Genomic DNA, 22,864 nt, shown 5'->3' with positions numbered 1-22,864 from the left:
TTGAACATTTTTGGACCTTTTTGTTTCTATAGCCTTATCCTCTATTGCTCAAATGGCATTTCTAGATTTTTTAAAGTGTCAAAGATTTTGCCCCTCATCTATATGCATGAAACAGATTATGGATGACAAATATAAGTAACCAAGCCCTGCACCCATAGCCTGCAGCACTTCCTATGCATATATTTTGTATATATTTCAAATTATATGTTTTCTCTTATGACAGAAAATCATGGTACTGACCCAGAAGCTGCACAAAAGGGGAAAAGAATCAGCCATGGTAAGTGATCCAACTTATTTTCAGAGAAACATGAAAGTCAAAAACATGAAAGTCAAAAATCGTCTATGAATCAGACATGGACTGATATTTTATTTGCTTTGTTCTTTTGCTATCCTTTGGGAGTTAAAGGGATAGGAATGTCAAAATTAAACTGCCATTATTCAGACAGAGCATGTTATTTTAAGACTCTTTTAAATGTACTTCTATATTCAAATGTGTTTTGTTCTCTTGGTATCCCTTGTTGAAAAAAAAATATGCACATCTACACTCCTACCCTAGAGGGAGCTAGCTGCTGATTGGTGCCTACATATTTGTCTCTTGTGATTAGCTAACTAGCGCCTAGATCACGAGTTTTGTTGGTAAGGCTGTGCGGTGCTAACAAGCCTTTTTTTCTTACCGCTCCCTTTAAACAACGCTGGTATTACGAGTTTTCTTTAAGCCTGCGTTAGCCTCAGAAAAGTGAGCGTTGAGCAAAATTTAGCTCCACATCTCACCTCGATACCAGCGTTGCTTACGGTAGCAGTGAGCTGGCTAAACGTGCTTGTGCACGATTTCCCCATAGAAAACAATGGGGCTGAGCTGGGTGAAAAAAAACCTAACACCTGCAAAAAAGCTCCTAACGCAGCCCCATTGTTTCCTATGGGAAAATAAAAGTTATGTCTGCACCTAACACCCTAACATGAACCCCGAGTCTAAACACCCCTAATCTTACACTTATTAACCCCTAATCTGCCACCCCTGACATCGCCGACACCTGCATTATACTATTAACCCCTAATCTGCCGCTCCGGACTCCGCCGCCACCTACATTATACTAATGAACCCCTAAACTGATGCCACTAACATTGCCAAATCCTACATTATATTTATTAACCCCTAATCTCCCCCCCAATGTCGCCGCAACTATAATAAAGTTATTAACCCCTAAACCTAACACCCTCCTAACTTATATATAATTTAAATTAAACAAAATTAATTTAACATAATTAAATAAATTATTCCTATTTAAAACTAAATACTTACCTGTAAAATAAACCCTAAGCTAGCTACAATATAACTAATAGTAACATTGTAGCTAGCTTAGGATTTATATTTATTTTACAGGCAAGCTTGTATTTATTTTAACTAGGTACAATAGCTATTAAATAGCTAATAACTATTTAATAGCTACCTAGCTAAAATAAATACAAATTTACCTGTAAAATAAATCCTAACCTGAGTTACAATTACACCTAACGCTACACTATCATTAAACTATTATTTTGGGGCTCATTTGTGAAACTGTGAATGTAAGCTTCTCGGTCCGTGTGGTGTAGGATTAATCACATGACCCTGCTAAACACACTTCCTAAGCTCATTTCCATCTCAATTCATTTTGTAAACGTTTCACTTCCCTAATCAGAAGGAATTGAGTAGTAGGTAGTGCCTATAATATAAGCTAAAGAGTACACAGTCAATAAAATATATAATTATATAAAAGATTAGTACATTATTTATTAAGACATTAACTAAACACAGTAAAATTGAAAACAATTAGTAAAAACATGAACTAAATATGGACCAGTACCATAAAAATATGCACATAAATGAGTGTACATAAATAAGTACTACATTAACTACCTTGCAAGGGGACAAATTAATTGTTGTACGCCAATCCATCATAAAAAAATATAATTGAACATTTTTGGACCTTTTTGTTTCTATAGCCTTATCCTCTAATGCTCAAATGGCATTTCTAGATTTTGCCCCTTATCTATATGCATGAAACAGATTATGGATGACAAATATAAGTAACCAAGCCCTGCACCCATAGCCTGCAGCACTTCCTATGCATATATTTTGTATATGTTTCTAAATCCCCTTTTCCCTCCTTTACCCCTTTCCTTCTTCTGCATAGAACACTGGATATGTGAAAAAATCATATTAGAATATATTTCAAATTATATGTTTTCTCTTATGACAGAAAATCATGGTACTGACCCAGAAGCTGCACAAAAGGGGGAAAGCATCAGCCATGGTAAGTGATCCAACTTATTTTCAGAGAAACATGAAAGTCGAAAACATGAAAGTCAAAAATCGTCTATGAATCAGACATGGACTGATATTTTAATAGACGTTTTAATTTACTTTTATCATCAAATTTGCTTTGTTCTTTTGCTATCCTTTGGGAGTTAAAGGGATAGGAATGTCAAAATTAAACTGGCATTATTCAGACAGAGCATGTTATTTTAAGACTCTTAAATGTACTTCTATATTCAAATGTGTTTTGTTCTCTTGGTATCCCTTGTTGAAAAAAAAATATGCACACCCACACTCCTACCCTAGAGGGAGCTAGCTGCTGATTGGTGCCTACACATTTGTCTCTTGTGATTAGCTAACTAGATGTGTTCAGATAGCTGCCATTAGTGCAATGCTGTTCCTTCAGCAAATGATAACAAAAGAATGAAGCATTTTTTTTTAAATATAAGCAAATTGGAAAGTTATTTAAAATGATATGTTCTATTGGAATCACGAAAACAAAAAATTGGGGTTCCTGTCCCTTTAAATTATGGCCATTGGGTTTCCTTTCATAACAAATATTTTCAATATCACCACCTCTAATATCAATATACCTCTAACATACCCTGATGGCATGAATGAGTTCAATAATTATTTTCTTTATCAAATCCTCGCCCCCACCCCCTTTATTTTTTTTGTTATAAATATGTTGGCAGGAACAATAAAATGCATCTCAAGAAATAGAATCTTCTTTGGTGTTTTGGTTGAAGATAACTATTAGAACTGGATTATATTTCCATTATCAAAACCCCCCATTTTTTGTTCTTCTTAAAATTATTTTTGCAAGACTAAAACAATTAATCTCAAGCAATAGAATTTTTTTTTAGTGTTTTTATTGAAGGTGACTTTTATAAGAGCACGATCAAAATATTCTAATCTATAAATATTACATTATTGCTTATATGCAGAGAAGAAAATAGAGACGCACTCTTCTGTGCTTGTCCAGAAGGCCAGTGCCATTCAGGGTGCAGTCTCTTTTAGCTCACTTACACCTAGATTACAAGTTTTGCGTTGCGTCTTTTAACACTGAAAAAATGGCCATTCCGCAAGCATTTTATCTTGTAATGCAACGTCAATCCTGCACTCCAAAAAAATGACGTTTTTGTGTGGGATTTCCATAGCGCCGGTATTACAGGTTGTGCAGTGAGGCTAAAATGCTTGTGTTACAGCCTATACCGACACAATCTATACTACCATCTGAGAGCAGTAGTTATGGATTTTGTGAAACACTAAACTAAAGTGTTACAAAGTACACTAACACCCATAAACTACCTATTAACCTCTAAACCGCCACCCTCCCGCATTGTAAAAACTATATTAAACTTATTAACCCCTAATCTGCCGCCCATCCACTTCGCGAGTATTAAATAAACCTAGTAACCCCTAATCTGCTGCCCACCCACATCGCCAACACTATTTAAATATATTAACCCCTAAACCGCCGCTTCCCAACATTGCCGCCACTATAATAAAGATATTAACCCCTATTCTGCCGCTCCCCAACATTGCCGCCACTAAATCAACCTATTAACCTATAACCGCCGGCCTCCCACATCGCAAAATTTTAAATTAAAATTACAATATAACTATTTTTAAATAAATAAAAACTTACCTCTGAAATAAAAATAAACCTAACATTAAAATATAAATTAACCTAACATAACTATTCTAATAAAATAAAAAAATACTACCAATTAAAATATCTAAATTACAAATTTAAAAAAACCTAACACTACGAAAAATTTTAGAAATCTAAGGTTACCAAAAAATGATAAACACTAAAATCACGAAAAATAAAAAACACTAAGATTACAAAAAAATAAACGAAATTATCAAAAATAAAAACAATTACACCTAATCTAATAGCCCTATAAAAATAAAAAGCCCCCCAAAATAAAAACACCCCCTAGCCAACAATACATTTCCAATAGCACTTAAAAGGGCCATTTTGTAGGGTATTTACGGGGCGCGGCAGAATAGTGGTTAATAACTTTTATTAGTGGCGGCGATGTCAGGAGCGGCAGATTAGGGGTTAATACATTTATTTAAGTGGCTGCGATGTCGGGGGCAGCAGATTAGGGGTGTTTAGACTTGGGAGACTAAACAAAGAAGTAGGCAGCACTCCAGGTATCCAATAAAACAGGCGATTTTATTCCAGCATGATAAAAAAAGTACATACAAACTCACGGACATGAGGTAAGGGGGCGTGTCCTTAAGCGTTTCATGACGTGCGGCACTTCATAGAACGTAACATTTTGTTCCCTATAGACATCAATGGGGTTGCTTTACGGCGATCGCCATTCCGCACTTCAGGTGTTAGGTTTTTTCTAACACTCTCTCCCCATTGATGTCTATGAGGGAAAGCGTGCACAAGCACGTCAAAGCAGCCCTTGGATTTTGTGCAGTATGGAGCTTAACGCCACCATATCACATGCACAAGGAGGCTTTTTAGTAACTCGTAATGGCAGCGCTATGGAGGGTGAAATAACGCAACTTATGTTCTAGTAGTTTCGCACCCTGTTTAGCGCAAAACTCATAATCTAGGTATTAGCCTTGCCTTTTACTGTTATTTATTTAAAGGGACAGTCTACACCAGAATATTCATTGTTAAAAAAAGATAGATACACTACCTTTTAATTATTTGGAGGTAGTTATATTGTAAGTTTAATTTAAAGTTAGGTGTGTTAGGTTTAGGGGTTAATAGTTTAATTTAGTTAGTTGCAATGTGGGTGTTTGGTGGTTTAAGGGTTAATAGGTTTAGTTGAGTATTTTCAATGTGAGTGTTTGGCGGTTTAGGGGTTACATCGCTGAAGCGGACCTGAATACGTTCTTCATATTTAACAAAAAAAGCTGTCAAAAAGTTGCGCACCAAGTACGGGTCGATGAGCAGCGGGCTGTTGATAACTAACAGTCAGCGATCTCGCGGCTCTTCGGCTTTTCCCCAGCTTTATTTGTATACTGTCACTAAACACCCACACTATACTAAACTGTTTAACCCCTAAACCGCCGCTCCCTGAGCCCACCACCACTCGAATAAAGTAATTAACCCCTAAACCGCCGCAACTAAATAAACTGTTTAACCCCTAAACCGCCACCTACATAATACGTATTAACCCCTAATCTGCCGCCCCCTACATCGCCGCCACCTACATTACATTTATTAACCCCTAATCTGCTGCCCCCAACGTCGCTGCCACTATTCTAAATGTATTAACCCCTAAACCTAAGTCTAACCCACTAACCCTAACACCCCCTAACTTAAATATTATTTAAATAAATCTAAAGAAAAAGTAATATTATTAACTAAATTATTCCTATTTGAAACTAAATACTTACCTGTAAAATAAACCCTAAGCTAGCTACAATATAACTAATAGTTACATTGTATCTAGCTTAGGGTTTATTTTTATTTTACAGGCAAGTTTGTATTTATTTTAACTAGGTACAATAGTTATTAAATACTTATTAACTATTTAATAACTACCTAGATAAAATAAATACAAATTGACCTGTAAAATAAAACCTAACCTAAGTTACAATTACACCTAACACTACAGTACAATTAAATTAATTCCCTAAATTAAATACAATTAATTACAATTAAATAAAATTATCGAAAGTACAAAAAAACACTTAATAACAGAAAATAATAAACAAATTACACCTAATCTAATCCCCATAACAAAATAAAAAGCCCTACCCTACACTAAATTACAAATAGCCCTAAAAAGGGCCTTTTGCGGGGCATTGCCCCAAAGTAATCAGCTCTTTTACCTGTAATAAAAAGTACAAATCCCCCCCAACATTAAAACCCACCACCCACACAACCAACCCTACTCTAAATCCCATCCAATCCCCCCCTTAAAAAAACCTAACACTAACCCCTTGAAGATCACCTTACCGGGAGACGTCTTCACCCAACCGGGCCGAAGTCCTCAACGAAGCCGGGAGAAGTCTTCATCCAAGCTGGGCGAAGTGGTCCTCCAGACGAGCAGAAGTCTTCATCCAGACGGCATCTTCTATCTTCATCCATCCGGCGCGGAGCGGGTCCATCTTCAAGACATCCGACGCGGAGCATCCTCTTCATCTGGAGTCTTCTTACTAAATGACGGTTCCTTTAAGTGACGTCATCCAAGATGGGGTCCCTTCAATTTCGATTGGCTGATAGAATTCTATCAGCCAATCGGAATTAAGGTAGAACAAATCCTATTGGCTGATGCAATCAGCCAATAGGATTGAACTTCAATCCTATTGACTGATTGGAACAGCCAATAGGATTGAGCTCGCATTTCTCATCACTACAGAAAAAGCTTAGATAGAAGGTACACAGGGTTAGACAATGAGTCTGTTAGTGTTTAGCATTGGCAACAAATATTAAATTCACTTATTTGTGCTAATAATCTCCTCACTTGTGCGGTTTATTGATGTATACAATTTAAAAACAGAATGAGCAGGCGCATTTAGTATCATTTTTATGTTAATATGAACCTATAAAATACAGCATTGTTATTATCTATTACAGACAATGAAGACAGCAGAACAGCTGAGAACAAGATAATGCCAGCTGTCTTTATGCTAATACTAGCAGTACTGGCTGGTATAGGGGTAGCTTACTTTTGTTATAAGGTGAGTCCTGCACCTCTATATGTTCATTCATTCATTAGAATCAGCATTAACCTTTTAGATTTCATAGCGAGTGCACTTTTTAAAAAAAGTTTCCAATCTACTTCTTTTCTCAAATTGACCTTGTTGTCTCCTTTGTTAAAACTTAAAGGGATATGAAACCCAAACATTGTTCTTTCATGATTCAGATAGAGCGGTGATTTTAAACAGCTTTCTAATTTATTTCTATTATCAAATTTTCTTTGTTATGTTGGATTTTTTTGTTTTAAAGTAGGGACTTACGCTCAGGAGCCGGCCCATTTCTGGAGCTTTATATGGCAGCAGTTTTGCAAGCACTATTTCCTGCCATGTAGTGCTCTAGATGCCTAGCTAGGTATCTCTCTAACATAACTTATCATGGCAGCAAAGCAAATTTGATAATAGAAGTAAATTGGAAACTTTTTTTAAAATAGTATCCTCTGTCTAAATCACAAAATAATTTCCTTCTATAAGGAGAGAGAGTCCACGACTTCATTCCTTACTGTTGGGAAATTCAACACCTGGCCACCAGGAGGAGGCAAAGACACCCCAGCAAAAGGCTTAAATATCCCTCCCACTTCTCCTATTCCCCAGTCATTCTTTGCCTTTTCGTCACTATAGGAGGTGGCAGTGAAGTGTCAGAAGATTTGGATAGTCCTGTAATGGTTATGTTCCCTTCAAGAGAGGACTGGAGTTTTAAGTAATCATGTCAGCCTCTCAGTGAGAGTATCGATGAAAGTTAGAGTCTGGAGATGCAGGGAAATTTTCCTGTGAACCCATCCAGACTGTTGCCTAACAGCTTCTGAGCGATCACTGTTGACGAGTTTCACTGCTTGCTGTTACACACTAAAGTCCATGTCAGAGCGTTGCTGCAAGACTGTCACATTTGAGAGGCTGTGCCTGTTCCACAGCATGAATCCTGGAGGGTAAGACCGTTTTATGTATTCACTTTTGCTATACAAGTTCACAGTGTGGCTCCTTTATGCCTCGATAGGATCAAGGCTTAATATCTCCTTCAGGGAGATTTTATGAACAGCTAGGGGTTATTATAACTGCTTTAATGTGAGAGTTTTTTTTTGGCTCATAGACTCTGTGTGCATTTGGCTTGGAACAAACAGGTTTAACTTTCGTTTTTGAGTGTTGCGCAGCTCATAATAGCTTAGCTCCTTTTTCATAGCAGGGGAAGTCCTGTCCTACGCACCACGTGACTGGGTGCAGTCTTTTAATTTTCCTACGATCCTGCTGAAGACATCACTCCTAAAGAGAGCGCTTTCACTGTTAGCTGTCTGGGTCTAGGAGGTGGTGAGTGCCCCAGCCATTGGGATTATAAAGGTGCCGGTTTTTTTTTTTCGTTTTGTTTTTTTTAATAAAAACTTTTTTTTTTGTCTGTCCTTCTGTGGATATATCTTAGTTATGGATGACTCTGATACTACATTAGAAGGTTTCACTCCTTCTGTACTGATTAATAATGTTTCCTGTTTATATTGTGAGGAGGCCGTGGTTTGCCCACCTGCTCATTTTTTTCCATTTGCCTAAGCACTGTTCTAAAGTATAAGAAGGTAGAAAAGCCTGCTATTACTCATAGCGCTATTACCCCCTCTGAGCCATCTACCTCTCAGGAATCTGTGTCCTGAGAGATTACTACCCATTCTACACTACCTGCTCCACATACAGTTCCCCACGGCTCGACTAATCCTTCATCTGGAGGGGACTTTTTTCCGGCGGACTTTATAGTGCAGTTACAATTGGCGGTGTCTGCGTCCCTGAGTGCCTTACCTCCCTCTAGCAAATGTAAGAGAAAGGTTAAACATAGTTCTCCTGACCTAGAATCATCTAAATATTTGTCAGATTTAGCTATTATGTCTCAGGTATCCAAGGATGAGTTAACCTCTGTAGCTTCAGAGGGTGAACTTTCTTTATCAGAGACTTCAGTTTCTAAACCTCCTTCAGCTGAGGAATTCTCCTTTAGATTTAAAATCGAGCATCTGCGTTTTTTTAATAAAGAAGGTTCTGTCTACACTAGAGGTTCCAGAGGCTAAACTCCCTGAGGAACCTAAGATCCATTAATTAGACAGGGTTTATGAAGACAGGAAGGAACATTCGGCCAGATTACGAGTTTTGCGTTATGAGCAGCACAGTGCTAACTTGCAAGTTATTGCCACTGCTCACCTCCCTATAGCGCTACTATTACAGGTTTGCAAAAACCCGGCGTTAGCAGGCAATATTGCAGCGTTGAGCAAAATTGAGCTCCATACCGCACTCAAATGCCAGCGCTGCTTTGAGCTTGTTTTACGTGCTCGTGCACGATTTCCCCATAAACATCAATGGGGAGAGCCGACTAAAAAAAAGCCTAACACCTGCAATAAAGGAGCGTAAAGTTCCGTAACGCAGCCCTATTGATTCCTATGGGGAAAGAAAACCTATGTTTACACCTAACACCCTAACATAAACCTCGAGTCTAAAAAACCCTAATCTGCCACCCCAGACAGGGCAATACCCATCCAAATGCCCTTTTCAGGGCAATGGGGAGCTTAGGTTTTTTTAGATAGGATTTTTTTGGGGGGGTTTGGTTGTGTGGGTGGTGGGTTTTACTGTTGGGGGGGTGCAAAAATCATACTATACATACAAATAAGAAGGGAACAGCTAATAGTGCTAAATCTCTGAACTGCATATATCAAGTAGAGATCCAGTCAACCATGGGGAGACAGCATATAAAACAATATGTACATTATAGTGGTGTTTTTAGTAACCTTACACAATACACAATACCAGACACCTAGCCCAAGGGCTGCAGCATAAGGAAGCTTGAATCTAACCCTTCCTGTAGTGCGCTAACATTATTTCTAACTCCCATTAATCCAGAATGGTAGTACAAATGCATATACTATTACATAAAAATTTCTGACAGGCTTATGGTCTAAGATATTCAGCTAAATGGAAAAGCTTACGGCTAGATTTAGAGTTCTGCGGCCAAAGGCGTGCGTTAGCTACGCGTGTATTTTTTCCCCCGCACCTTTTAAATACCGCTGGTATTTACAGTTCACAGAAGGGCTGCGTTAGGCTCCAAAAAGGGAGCGTAGAGCATAATTTACCGCCACTGCAACTTTCAATACCAGCGGTGCTTACGGACGCGGCCAGCATCAAAAACGTGCTCGTGCACGATTCCCCCATAGGAAACAATGGGGCAGTTTGGGCTGAAAAAAAACCTAACACCTGCAAAAAAGCAGCGTTCAGCTCCTAACGCAGCCCCATTGTTTCCTATGGGGAAACACTTCCTATGTCTGCACCTAACACCCTAACATGTACCCCGAGTCTAAACACCCCTAGCCTTACACTTATTAACCCCTAATCTGCCGCCCCTGCTATCGCTGACCCCTGCATATTATTTTTAACCCCTAATCTTCCATTCCGTACACCGCCGCCACCTACGTTATCCCTATGTACCCCTAATCTGCTGCCCCTAACACCGCCGACCCCTATATTATATTTATTAACCCCTAATCTGCCGCCCCCAACGTCGCCGCCACCTACCTACAATTATTAACCCCTAATCTGCCGACCGGACCTCACCGCTACTATAATAACGTTATCAACCCCTAATCCGCCTCACTCCCGCCTCAAAAACCCTATAATAAATAGTATTAACCCCTAATCTGCCCTCCCTAACATCGCCCACACCTAACTTCAAGTATTAACCCCTAATCTGCCGACCGGACCTCGCCGCTACTATAATAAATGTATTAACCCCTAAAGCTAAGTCTAACCCTAACACTAACACCCCCCTAAGTTAAATATAATTTAAATCTAACGAAATAAAATAAATCTTATTAAATAAATTATTCCTATTTAAAGCTAAATACTTACCTGTAAAATAAACCCTAATATAGCTACAATATAAATAATAATTATATTGTAGCTATTTTAGGATTAATATTTATTTTACAGGCAACTTTGTATTTATTTTAACCAGGTACAATAGCTATTAAATAGTTAATAACTATTTAATAGCTACCTAGTTAAAATAATTACAAAATTACCTGTAAAATAAATCCTAACCTAAGTTACAATTAAACCTAACACTACACTATCAATAAATTAAATAAACTACCTACAATTACCTACAATTATATCAACTAAACTAAATTACAAAAACAAACAAACACTAAATTACAAAAACAAACAAACACTAAATTACAAAAAATAAAAAAAATTACAAGAATTTTAAACTAATTACACCTACTCTAAGCCCCCTAAAAAAATAACAAAGCCCCCCAAAATAAAAAATGCCCTACCCTATTCTAAAATAAAAATTGTAAAGCTCTTTTACCTTACCAGCCCTTAAAAGGGCCTTTTGCGGGGCATGCCCCAAAGAATTCTGCTCTTTTGCTTGTAAAAAAATACATACAATACCCCCCCCCAACATTACAACCCACCACCCACATACCCCTAATCTAACCCAAACCCCCCTTAAATAAACCTAACACTAAGCCCCTGAAGATCTCCCTACCTTGTCTTCACCATGCCGGGTATCACCGATCCGTCCAGAAGAGGGTCCGAAGTCTTCCTCCTATCCGTCAAGAAGAGCTCCTCCAGAGGGTCCAAAGTCTTCATCCTATCCGGGCAGAAGAGGAGATCCGGACCGGCAAACATCTTCATCCAGGCGGCATCTTCTATCTTCTTCCATCCGGCGCGGAGCGGGACCATCTTCAAGCAGCCGACGCGGAGCCATCCTTCTTCACCGACGGACTAACGACGAATGAAGGTTCCTTTAAGGGACGTCATCCAAGATGGCGTCCCTCGAATTCCAATTGGCTGATAGGATTCTATCAGCCAATCGGAATTAAGGTAGGGAAAATCTGATTGGCTGATTGAATCAGCCAATCAGATTCAAGTTCAATCCGATTGGCTGATCCAATCAGCCAATCAGATTGAGCTCGCATTCTATTGGCTGTTCCGATCAGCCAATAGAATGCAAGCTCAATCTGATTGGCTGATCCAATCAGCCAATCCGATTGAACTTGAATCTGATTGGCTGATTCAATCAGCCAATCAGATTTTTCCTAGCTTAATTCCGATTGGCTGATAGAAGGATGGCTCTGCGTCGGCTGCTTGAAGATGGTCCCGCTCCGCGCCGGATGGAAGAAGATAGAAGATGCCGCTTGGATGAAGATGTCTGCTGGTCCGGATGTCCTCTTCTGCCCAGATAGGATGAAGACTTTGGACCCTATGGAGGAGCTCTTCTTGCCGGATAGGAGGAAGACTTCGGACCCTCTTCTGGACGGATCGGTGATACCCTGCGTGGTGAAGACAAGGTAGGGAGATCTTCAGGGGCTTAGTGTTAGGTTTATTTAAGGGGGGTTTGGGTTAGATTAGGGGTATGTGGGTGGTGGGTTGTAATGTTGGGGGGGTATTGTATGGTTTTTTTTTACAGGCAAAAGAGCAGAATTCTTTGGGGCATGGCCCACAAAAGGCCCTTTTAAGGGCTGGTAAGGTAAAAGAGCTTTAAAATTTTTATTTTAGAATAGGGTAGGGCATTTTTTTTATTTTGAAGGGCTTTGTTATTTTTTTAGGGGGCTTAGAGTAGGTGTAATTAGTTTAAAATTCTTGTAATCTTTTTTATATTTTGTAATTTAGTGTTTGTTTTTTTTGTAATTTAGTGTTTGTTTTTTTTGTAATTTAGTTTAGTTGATATAATTGTAGATAATTGTAGATAGTTTATTTAATTTATTTATTGATAGTGTAGTGTTAGGTTTAATTGTAACTTAGGTTAGGATTTATTTTACAGGTAATTTTGTAATTATTTTATCTAGGTAGCTATTAAATAGTTATTAACTATTTAATAGCTATTGTACCTGGTTAAAATAGATACAAAGTTGCCTGTAAAATAAATATTAATCCTAAAATAGCTACAATATAATTATTATTTATATTGTAGCTATATTAGGGTTTATTTTACAGGTAAGTATTTAGCTTTAAATAGGAATAATTTATTTAATAAGATTTATTTTATTTCGTTAGATTTAAATTATATTTAACTTAGGGGGGTGTTAGTGTTAGGGTTAGACTTAGCTTTAGGGGTTAATACATTTATTATAGTAGCGGCGAGGTCCGGTCGGCAGATTAGGGGTTAATACTTGAAGTTAGGTGTCGGCGATGTTAGGGAGGGCAGATTAGGGGTTAATACTATTTATTATAGGGTTTTTGAGGCGGGAGTGAGGCGGATTAGGGGTTGATAACGTTATTATAGTAGCGGTGAAGTCCGGTCGGCAGATTAGGGGTTAATAATTGTAGGTAGGTAGCGGCGACATTGGGGGGGCAGATTAGGGGTTAATAAATGTTATGTAGGTGTCGGCGGTGTTAGGGGCAGCAGATTAGGGGTACATAGGGATAATGTAGGTGGCGGCGGTGTGCGGTCGGCAGATTAGGGGTTAAAAAAATTTAATAGAGTGGCGACGATGTGGGGGGGGCCTCGGTTTAGGGGTACATAGGTAGTTTATGGGTATTAGTGTAGTTTAGAGCACAGTAGTTAGAGCTTTATGAACCGGCGTTAGCCCATAAAGCTCTTAACTCCTGACTTTTCTCTGCGGCTGGAGTCTTGTCGTTAGATTTCTAATGCTCACTTCAGCCAAGACTCTAAATACCGGCGTTAGAAAGATCCCATTGAAAAGATAGGATACGCAATTGACGTCAGGGAATCTGCGGTATGGAAAAGTTGCGGCTGGAAAGTGAGCATTAGACCCTTTCATGACTGACTCTAAATACCAGCGGGCGGTAAAAATCAGCGTTAGCACCCCGTAATGCTGGTTTGGACGGCTAACGCAGAACTCTAAATCTAGGCGTTAGTTAGGAAAGTTACAAGTGTAAGATCTGGATAGTTACAGAACATATGTTTTCATGAATGTATGATCACCCCACCTATTGTAGTTAACAGTGTAATATATAGTGCAAACGATTTATAAATATATTCATATGTGGGGCCTTACCAAGCAGTACTCAGACTATATAAGTGTTGGGAAATCTTGTTGCATATAAGGAATATGTTTTAACAGTTAACATGGGGTAAATAGCTAACAAGAGCTTAAACTACAGAAAAAACAGTAGAGTGTGTTGATAGGTAGGTGGCCCCCAACTGGGTATTAGACAACATGTCTTCATGCATAGAGTGGTATATGTACCCACAGTAGAGAGGGTATGTCAGAGTAAAAAATAAGAAAAAGCATATCCATATAGTTTCCAATAGACTAAATAGAGCGGGTCAGATGCGCAAAAATTTGATTAGCATAATCTGCCTATCCTGTTTGCATGGATGCAAAGTCTCTTCGTAATGCAGATCCACACACCAGGTTGTAAAAATATATTTATACTTCAGCAAATATGATAGAAAAGCAGCCCATATATGAGAAGTAAATAGTTTTCTACTGTAAAGGCATAAAAAAGGGCAGAAGTAATTAGTAGTGTGGTACAAGATATTGTAGAGCCTATTAAAGGTAACAAATATTTTTAGGTAACTGGAGTATTTTCAACTAACACCATGAAATCTCCATTAGTTCTACATATAATATAAACAACAAGAGGACTTAGCTGCAGAATCTACACATTTTCAGACAGAAATCTTCATGAATGCAGATGTCTTGGGTTCAAATACTATAAAGTTATTTAATAGTTCCAAGTATTAAACTTAGTTAGGAGCATATAAGATATGCAGAATGTTATTGTAAGCCAAAACATTTGGCATTCACTGCCGCAACAAAATTGACACCCAACTCCGACTTTTATGTTAGCACGGCCAGTCTCACCAGGACCCTGAGAAGCCAGCACAGGAATACGTATAGGAGAACAACTGCACTGCAAACCCAGGCAGTGTAAAAAGATTGCCCACCCGACATGGTAATGTACCTCTGAAGGTGTAACCTCCTGCTCGGACTGAACCGTGACCCCCTCTCCAATCATCACAGGAACCCCATCTGCAGTATTCCCCACATCTGTTCCCTCCTGCAGGTACATAGAGATCCCAATTAGCTCCCGAGCATCAGCCGCATTTCCCAAAAGAGAGGGGTATGGTGAGTGACCGTTGCTCCCGTGGGCTGGAGTGGCTTCTGAAGGGTAGGCTGTCTCCGTTATAGAATATTGAGTGATAGTCCCCTGGTCAACAATCTTGTGCATGCTCGGAACCACAGCCGCTCCTCCATTTGACTCAGCACTTTCTTCTTCTGCATCCCGGTGTACAGCAATCAAAATAAGCCGGTCTCGTCTGCTCTTGATATTACGATCATACTCTTCAAAGAGGGCTAGGATAGCCATGTGGGAATCCTCCATGTTGCACCACCTCATAGCTAGGCCGCAATCTTATGGAGTAGATTTTGTTATTGAAGTGGCTGGCAAAGTCTTGAGCTGACAGAGAAGGATGTGGGGGTGGGCGGAGAAGAGTAACCTTTTGGGTTTGAAGAAAGAGTAGAGATAAGAGTAGAGAAGTAATGTTGCTTAAATTGATTGCTTAAATTGATTGAGGGCTGAAGTGGAAACCCCCATGTGACAGAACCTTTTCAAACTAAACCTTTTCGTGGTTCCAAAAAAGGAGTGAACATTTTGTCCAATTCTGGACTTAAAGTGCCTAAACAAGTTTCTGAGTGTTACCTCTTTCAAGATGGAGAAAATACGGTCAATCCTTCCTCTGGTTTAGGAAGGACAGTTTATGACCACCATAGACCTAAAGGATGCATACCTTCATGTTCCGATACACAGGGAACATTTTCAGTTCCTGAGGTTTGCCTTTCTGGACCAGCACTTCCAGTTCATAGCCCTTCCGTTTGGCCTAGCTACTGCTCCAAGTATATTTTCGAAGGTCCTGGGGGCTCTTCTAGCCTTTGCCAGAACATGAAGTATTGCAGTAGCGCCTTACCTGGATGATATCTTCATACAGGCACTATCTTTTTGTCTAGCAGAAGAACACTCAGAGTTCCCTCTCAGTCTTCTTCAATCACATGGATGGAAAATAAACTTGGGAAAGAGTTATCTTACTCAAAGTACAAGGGTGAATTTCCTGGGGACAATAATAGACGCCATATCCATGAAAGCTAACTACTGCATTTCTTGCCCTCCAGGCCTCCTTGAGACTCTCAGTGGCCCAGTGTATGGAGGTGATCGGACTCATGGTGTCCTGTATGGACATCATTCCCTTTGCCAAATTCCATCTAAGACAACTATGCATGATGAGACAATAGAACGGTGACCATTCAGATCTGTCTCAACTTGCTTGACAACCTGTTGAGAGACTCATTTTCTTGGTGGCTCTGTCCAGATCATCTGTCTCAAGGTGCTTCTTGAGACCATCCTGGGAGATTATGACTATGGACGCAAGCCTTTCCGGCTGGGCAGCTGTTTGGGGTGCCAAGAAGGCACAAGGGCTGTGGACTTAGGAGGAGTCCTCCCTTCCTATGAATATATTGGAATTCTGGGCAATCTTCAAAGCCTTGAAGGCTTGGTCCCTTCTGGGTTTGTCCCAGTTTATCAGATTCCAATCAGACAATATAACCTTAGTTGCCTACATCAACCATCAGGGGGGAACGAGAAGTCCCTTGGTGATGTGAGAAGTATCTCAGATACTAGAGTGGGCAAGGACTCACAGATGTATGCTGTCAGAGATCCACATTCCAGGTGTGGACAACTGGGAAGCGGACTTCCTCAGCAGGCAATCCTTTCACCCAGGGGAATGGTCTCTCCATCCCGAGGTGTTTGCAAAGATATGCAGCGCGTGGGGGATGCCAGAGATAGATCTCATGGCATCCTGCCTCAATACCAAGCTACTCAGGTACGGGTTGAGGTTGAAGGATCCTCATGCGGAACTAATAGATGCCCTATCAGTACCATGGAGTTTCAGACTCATATATATTTTTCCTCCATTACCGTTTAACCCTTGTGTGGTAGCTCGCATCAAGCAGGAGCGAGCAAATGTGGTTTGTGGATCTGGTTCAAGCTTGTAAGCCAGTTACTCATTGTATCTACAATAAAGTGTGGAGGACTTACTTGCACTGGCATAAGGTTAAGGTTGCCAGAACGTTATCTTTTCTCCAGGATGGACTGGAGAAGGGTCTATCTGCTAGTTCCCTGAAGGTACAGATATTGGCCCTGTCAGTATTACTGCACAAGAAATTGGCTGAGCTTCCAGATATGCAGTCCTTTGTTAAGGCTCTGACTAGGATCAGACCTGTGTTTAGATCTGGGACTCTGCCTTGGAGCCTCAATTTTGTTCTTACTGTTTTGCAGAAGGCTCTGTTTGAGCCTATGCATACAGTTGACATTAAATTGTTATCTTGGAAGGTTCTTTTTTTGTTGGCTATTGCCTCTGCGCGCAGAGTTTCTCGGATTTCTGCTTTGCAATGTGACCCCTCTTATTTGGTTTTCCATGCTGATAAGGCGGTTTTACATACTAAATTAAGGCTTCTCCATAAGGTGGTGTTGTATCGTAACATTAATCAAGAAATTGTTCCTTCCATGTGTCCTAATCCTTCTTCAGCGAAGAAACGTTTGCTTTACAATCTATATGTGGTTCATGCCTTGAAGTTCTATCTTCAGGCTACTATGGAATTCAGACAATGGGCGCCATGTACTAAGCTTCGAAGTGACCGTCCGTCTGTATTTCCGCATCAAAATTCGCTCACGATCTGCTTCTCATATGTACCAATCTGCGATCTGGTTGAAAAACCACTATTTTCATCAGCGATCGTAATTTTACGCAACTGATCGTTCCGAAGCCTTTTTCCACTTACTACATGTTCGATCGCACGTAAATTCGCTGTAATCGGAAATTATGAATGTTAAAACTAATCCGTCCGCTCCAACTTTCACTGTAACTTCGCGTGATTTGCTTCGCGACCATTTAGGTAGCGAATACAATAGAAAACTATAGGGCGTATCAACCTGACGCCAGGTAGAAGTACTTAAGTGAAAGGAATAGACTACTATTGTAGCATTATTGGTTTTTGGATCACTGAATGAAGATGGAGACACTTTTACACATGTTTCTTTTCCGATTAATTCAATTACGAGGAAGAAGGGCTATACAGGCACCGGTTGACAACTTGCAAAGAAGGAGAGGTAGAAGAATCAGAGTCCCTAGAGTTTTCCTTCCACGTATGGGTTTGGAAAGCATTTCTGATCGAGAGAGTATCCAGAGATTCCGTTTGGACAGAGAAGCTATTATGGAACTTTACTATGAAATAGCAGAATACCTGGAACCTATGACAGCGCGTTCACAAGCCATACCCGGACTATTAAAACTGTTGGCAGCCTTACACTTTTTTGCCACTGGTTCATTCCAAGCTGTGTCTAGCGTTATAATTGGCATCAGCCAGTCTGCTTTTTCGAGGCACCTAACCAAAGTTATTGATGCTTTGATGGTCGTCTTTCCAAGGTACGTGTGCCAATCAGGTCGCAGACTGCTAAACCAATCAGGTCGCAGACTGCTTCTTAACTTTGCTCTTTCGCGCCGAACGAAGCTTCAAAGTTATCAATAATCCGTTTGTCTTCGACACACAATAGACGCAAAATTTTACGGCTTGGTTTTTAGTACATTCATGTAACGAAGTGCCATCCGCATGGTGCGAATGCCGGCGGGTTATTTCGATACGGTCTGTGTGAAAAAATTGACGCCTTAGTACATGGCGCCCAATCTTTCTCTTTGTTTTTCGTTTATATGGGGAAGCGTAAGGGGCAGAAGGCTACTATGACTTCCCTATCTTTTTGGTTGAGGAGTGTCTTCCACTTAGCTTATGAGACAGCGGGGAGACAGCCTCCTGAGATGATAACTGTTCATTCCACTAGAGCAGTGGCTTTCTCCTGGGCTTTTAAGAACAAAGCCTCTATGGATCAGATTTGTAAGGTGGCTACCTGTTCCTCCTTACACACTTTTTCTAAATTTTACAAGTTTAAAGTGTTCGTTTCGGCTGAAGCAGCTTTCGTGAGAAAAGTTTTGCAGGCTGTGGTGCCCTCAGAATAGGGTCCATCTCTTTTTTGTTCCCTCACGTCATTTCTTCAATGTCCTCTGGAGCTTGGGTATAGTTTCCCCAACAGTAAGAAATGAAGTCGTGGACTCTCCCTGCCTTATGGAAGAAAAACATAATTAATGCTTACCAGATAAATTCCTTTCCTTCCTGGCATGGAAAGTCCACGACCCCGCCCGTAATTTATTTTTTTGTTGGGTGTCTCCCTTTTTATATTATTTCTTCTGGAACTTTTATACCATGATGTTTTTCCTACTTTTCCTTGTTCCCTCGGCAGTATGACTGGGGGATAGGGGAAGTGGGAGGGATATTAAGGCCTTTGGCTGGGTTGTCTTTGCCTCCTCCTGGTGGCCAGGTATGGTATTTCCCAACAGTAAGGAATGAATGGCTCTCCCTGCCAGGAAGGAAAGGAATGTATCTATTAAGCATAAATGATGGGTTTTTTTGGGTTTCATATCCCTTTAATTCCTTTCCATAAGAGCAAACTGAGGTACACGTGCACATGTCTTGATCACTGTATGGATTAACATTGTTAAAACATTTTTGCAGATATACAGACATTGCAAATATACAGAACTCACTTCATTGGCATGATGTCAAGGAAAATAATCAATACTAAAATAAATAAATTAATGTTATAACAGAAGTATAATGAAAGGTTTGGATTTTTATAAAATTGCACTCTAAGTATTATCTTATTATAATGTGTGTCTCTCACACCCAGAACATCACTTAGCAAAATAAACAGCTCTCAAGCTACAATTTGCCTTTCTAGACCAGAGACCTTTAGATCTGGTTCTCGGTCTAATCCATGAAAGTGTTATGTTCAGTTTCATAACTGTTTTACTACAAGACCAGCTTCATGTTTTCAGCAATATGATTTATTCTGGTTTTAGACCATGAGATTAAAATAAATCCACTTCTTTAAAATGAGAAACTAAGATAATGCAGATAATTGCTATTGCTGGATGTTGAGGGACCAGCTTTTCTGGTTGCTTTTTTTTATTTAATATTTCTATACATTTTTAAAGTAATAAAAAATAATCCCTTCTAAACACGGGTAAATATATTTTAGATGGAATCAACTAAGAAATAATTGTCAGTTTCCTTTTGTTAAACCCTTATGACATTGACTTGTTATTGCTTTGCACAAATTAATTGACATAAACACAAATTTTGTATTTTCAGAAGAGACGTCAGAGAGATCCAAGGCATCTGATATATCCACTCTCTAATGATATTATGTTATCTTCTGCTGCAAAAGAGAATGCACAAGAGGAAACCTCAGCAGAAAAGTCACGACTACAGCTCATCTGTGATACAGTGTAAATCAGGGAATATTTGAACGCTACTCACTCATCACTGGCTTTATTTATTGCTGGAATACTGTATCATTCCTTGTGTTTCATATATCCCATGTAACACAGACTTTCTGTGTATGCAGAAGAACAAGAAGGAGATTTTCTCAGTGAGACAGGACTCTACTGAACAAATTGGCAACACATGTATATAAAAAGGTCCAGAAACTTAAATGGAAACAATGGTTTGTTTATATTTTTGTGCTAAACTGGCATTAGAAAATATGCCACTCCAAAACCCTCTCTACCTTCAGCAAGGTCCTATTTGACAACTAGGAACACATGAAGTAGACCCCCCCCCCCTCCATTTATTTGTAATCAAATGAAATAACACAACATTTTGGAGAGATTAGGACTGGGAAAATATTATGTCACAGAGCTGTCCCCCTTATTTTGCTACCCATCCTAAAGTTTGCAGTCCTAGGCATAGGCCTAGTTGACCTAAACCATAAAAACACCCAAGAATGGAAATATTTATTTCTAGACTGATGATAAATTGCAGCTATACTTTGCTCAAAGTCTTGATGGGTTGGAGACAGCTGTAAATAACATCCAGGTACATTCATTGGCCGTCCAAGAGGACTGTATGTCGTTTATGTTAATGATTTGTCTCTTTAACATTTCCCTGGAAAAGGCACTTGCAGATAGCATCAAACAATACACTGAGGTTAAGATGAAATATTTCTTAATTCCACAGGATGGCTTAATAAATGAAATACCCAGGAACATGGAAGTAAAAAAATTAAGTTTTGGATCTTTGTACATATACCTATTAATATTCTTACCCGGCACATAAAAATGATGTGTCTTGCTATTTAATACTCTTGTTGGATCTTAAATGTTGTAAATATTTGTCAGCCCTTAGCTTTAACTGAGATGGATGCAGGTTTGCAAGTCCCTAGATAAATATAAAAGGCCTCCAATGCCTAAACGCATACATATGTAAACATATCTTACTGGCAGCCAATGAGGTAGAATATTTTACTGGAAGCCAATGAGCTAGAATATATTACTGCTAACCAATGAGGTAGAATATATTACTGGCAGACAATGAGGTAGAATATGTTACTGGCAGTCAATGAGGTAGAATATGTTACAGGCAGCCAATGAGGTAGAGTATGTAACTGGCAGCCAAGACATAAAATGACTGGTCAGTGATGAAAAATATCATCATGGGGGGGCATTGTATGACCCCAGCTCTCAGTGTGCACCGTCACCGACAGATTGACCAGTATTTTTGTGGAGGACAATTGGCAACCCTCGATGGAAGTCAAGCTTAAAGTGAATGTCAACTTTCAAGAATGAGTGCCCGGTTTTTAAAAAATACTATTAAAAACAGGGGCACTTTCATTCATGAAAGTTTAAATTTCACCGGTATTGTTAAAATACTTACCTTTTCTTCTTGAAGCCGGAGAAGCGATTCCCCCTCCTGCCGCTCATCACTTCATACGTCAGCAATGACGAATGTGGCATCTTCCAATCACAGCCGTGATTGGAGGATGCCGTATTCCTCATTGCTGACGTAAGAAGAGACGAGCGGCAGAAGGGGGAATCGCTTCTCTAGCTTCAAGAAGAAAAGGTAAGTATTTTAACAATACCAGTGAAATTTAAACTTTACGAGACTCCCATTGGAGCCTAAGAAAGCGTGCTTTTGTGAGCACAAAGCTTCCCTTCAATGCGACCTCGTGTTCACATTGCACTCAACTTACCAGTGCACATTTGCGTGTGCTGGTATTATTGATTGGAGCTCAAATATTGTGCTTGCATAAGCGCAATTTGCAGTTCCACTTGTAATCTGACCCAAAATAGTTTGGACTGGGGTCCTAGGGGGCATTAAATACCTGTCATGTAATAAAATTGTTATGGTTTACCAGTACATTCCTTATGAGATATTTGAGTTATACTTTATTTTTTATGGAAAGGCCCATGATAGACCTCATAAGTTCTACAGAAGGATTAACATAGTCGCATATATAAAGTCTTCTTTTACTCATGTATATAAAGTCTTTTTTTTACTCACGTATATAACGTTTTCTTTCACTCATGTATATAAAGTCTTCTTTTACTCACATATATAAAGTATTTTTTTACTCATGTATATAAAGTCTTCTTTTACTCATGTATATAAAGTCTTCTTTTACTCACATATATAAAGTCTTCTTTTACTCATGTATATAGTCTTCTTTTACTCACATATATAAAGTTTTCTTTTACTCATGTATATAAACTTTTCTTTTACTCATGTATATAAAGTTTTCTTTCACTCAAGTATATAAAGTCTTCTTTCACTCATGTATATAAAGTCTTCTTATACTCACATATATAAAGTCTTCTTTTACTCACATATATAAAGTCTTCTTTTACTCATGTATATAGAGTCTTCTTTTACTCATGTATATAAAGTCTTCTTTTACTCATGTATATAAAGTCTTCTTTTACTCACATATATAAAGTCTTCTTTTATTCATGTATATAAAGTCTTCTTTTACTCACATATATAAAGTCTTCTTTTACTCACATATATAAAGTCT

The 22,864-nt window shown here is 39.1% G+C and overlaps 1 protein-coding gene across 3 annotated transcripts in view; it reads left to right on the top strand.

Annotated features, from left to right (window-relative positions):
- Nucleotides 1-21,764, top strand: part of LOC128656059 (uncharacterized) — a 50,472-nt gene extending 28,708 nt beyond the window's left edge. For 2 of the 3 annotated variants that reach the window (XM_053709727.1, XM_053709735.1), the window contains exons 4-7: nucleotides 224-277; nucleotides 2,241-2,294; nucleotides 6,858-6,961; nucleotides 20,164-21,764. In XM_053709727.1, the coding sequence (XP_053565702.1) occupies nucleotides 224-277; nucleotides 2,241-2,294; nucleotides 6,858-6,961; nucleotides 20,164-20,304 (353 nt within the window). In that variant the 3' untranslated portion in view covers nucleotides 20,305-21,764. The remainder of the gene's footprint in view (nucleotides 1-223; nucleotides 278-2,240; nucleotides 2,295-6,857; nucleotides 6,962-20,163) is intronic. The other variant, XM_053709745.1, reaches the window with a different exon arrangement.
- The last annotated feature ends 1,100 nt before the right edge of the window (nucleotides 21,765-22,864 follow it).

Source organism: Bombina bombina, chromosome 1, assembly GCF_027579735.1.
Source record: "Bombina bombina isolate aBomBom1 chromosome 1, aBomBom1.pri, whole genome shotgun sequence".
Taxonomy (NCBI): Eukaryota; Metazoa; Chordata; class Amphibia; order Anura; family Bombinatoridae; genus Bombina; species Bombina bombina.
Note: the sequence above shows the minus strand (reverse complement) of the source record. Positions and strands in the feature narration are given on the sequence as shown.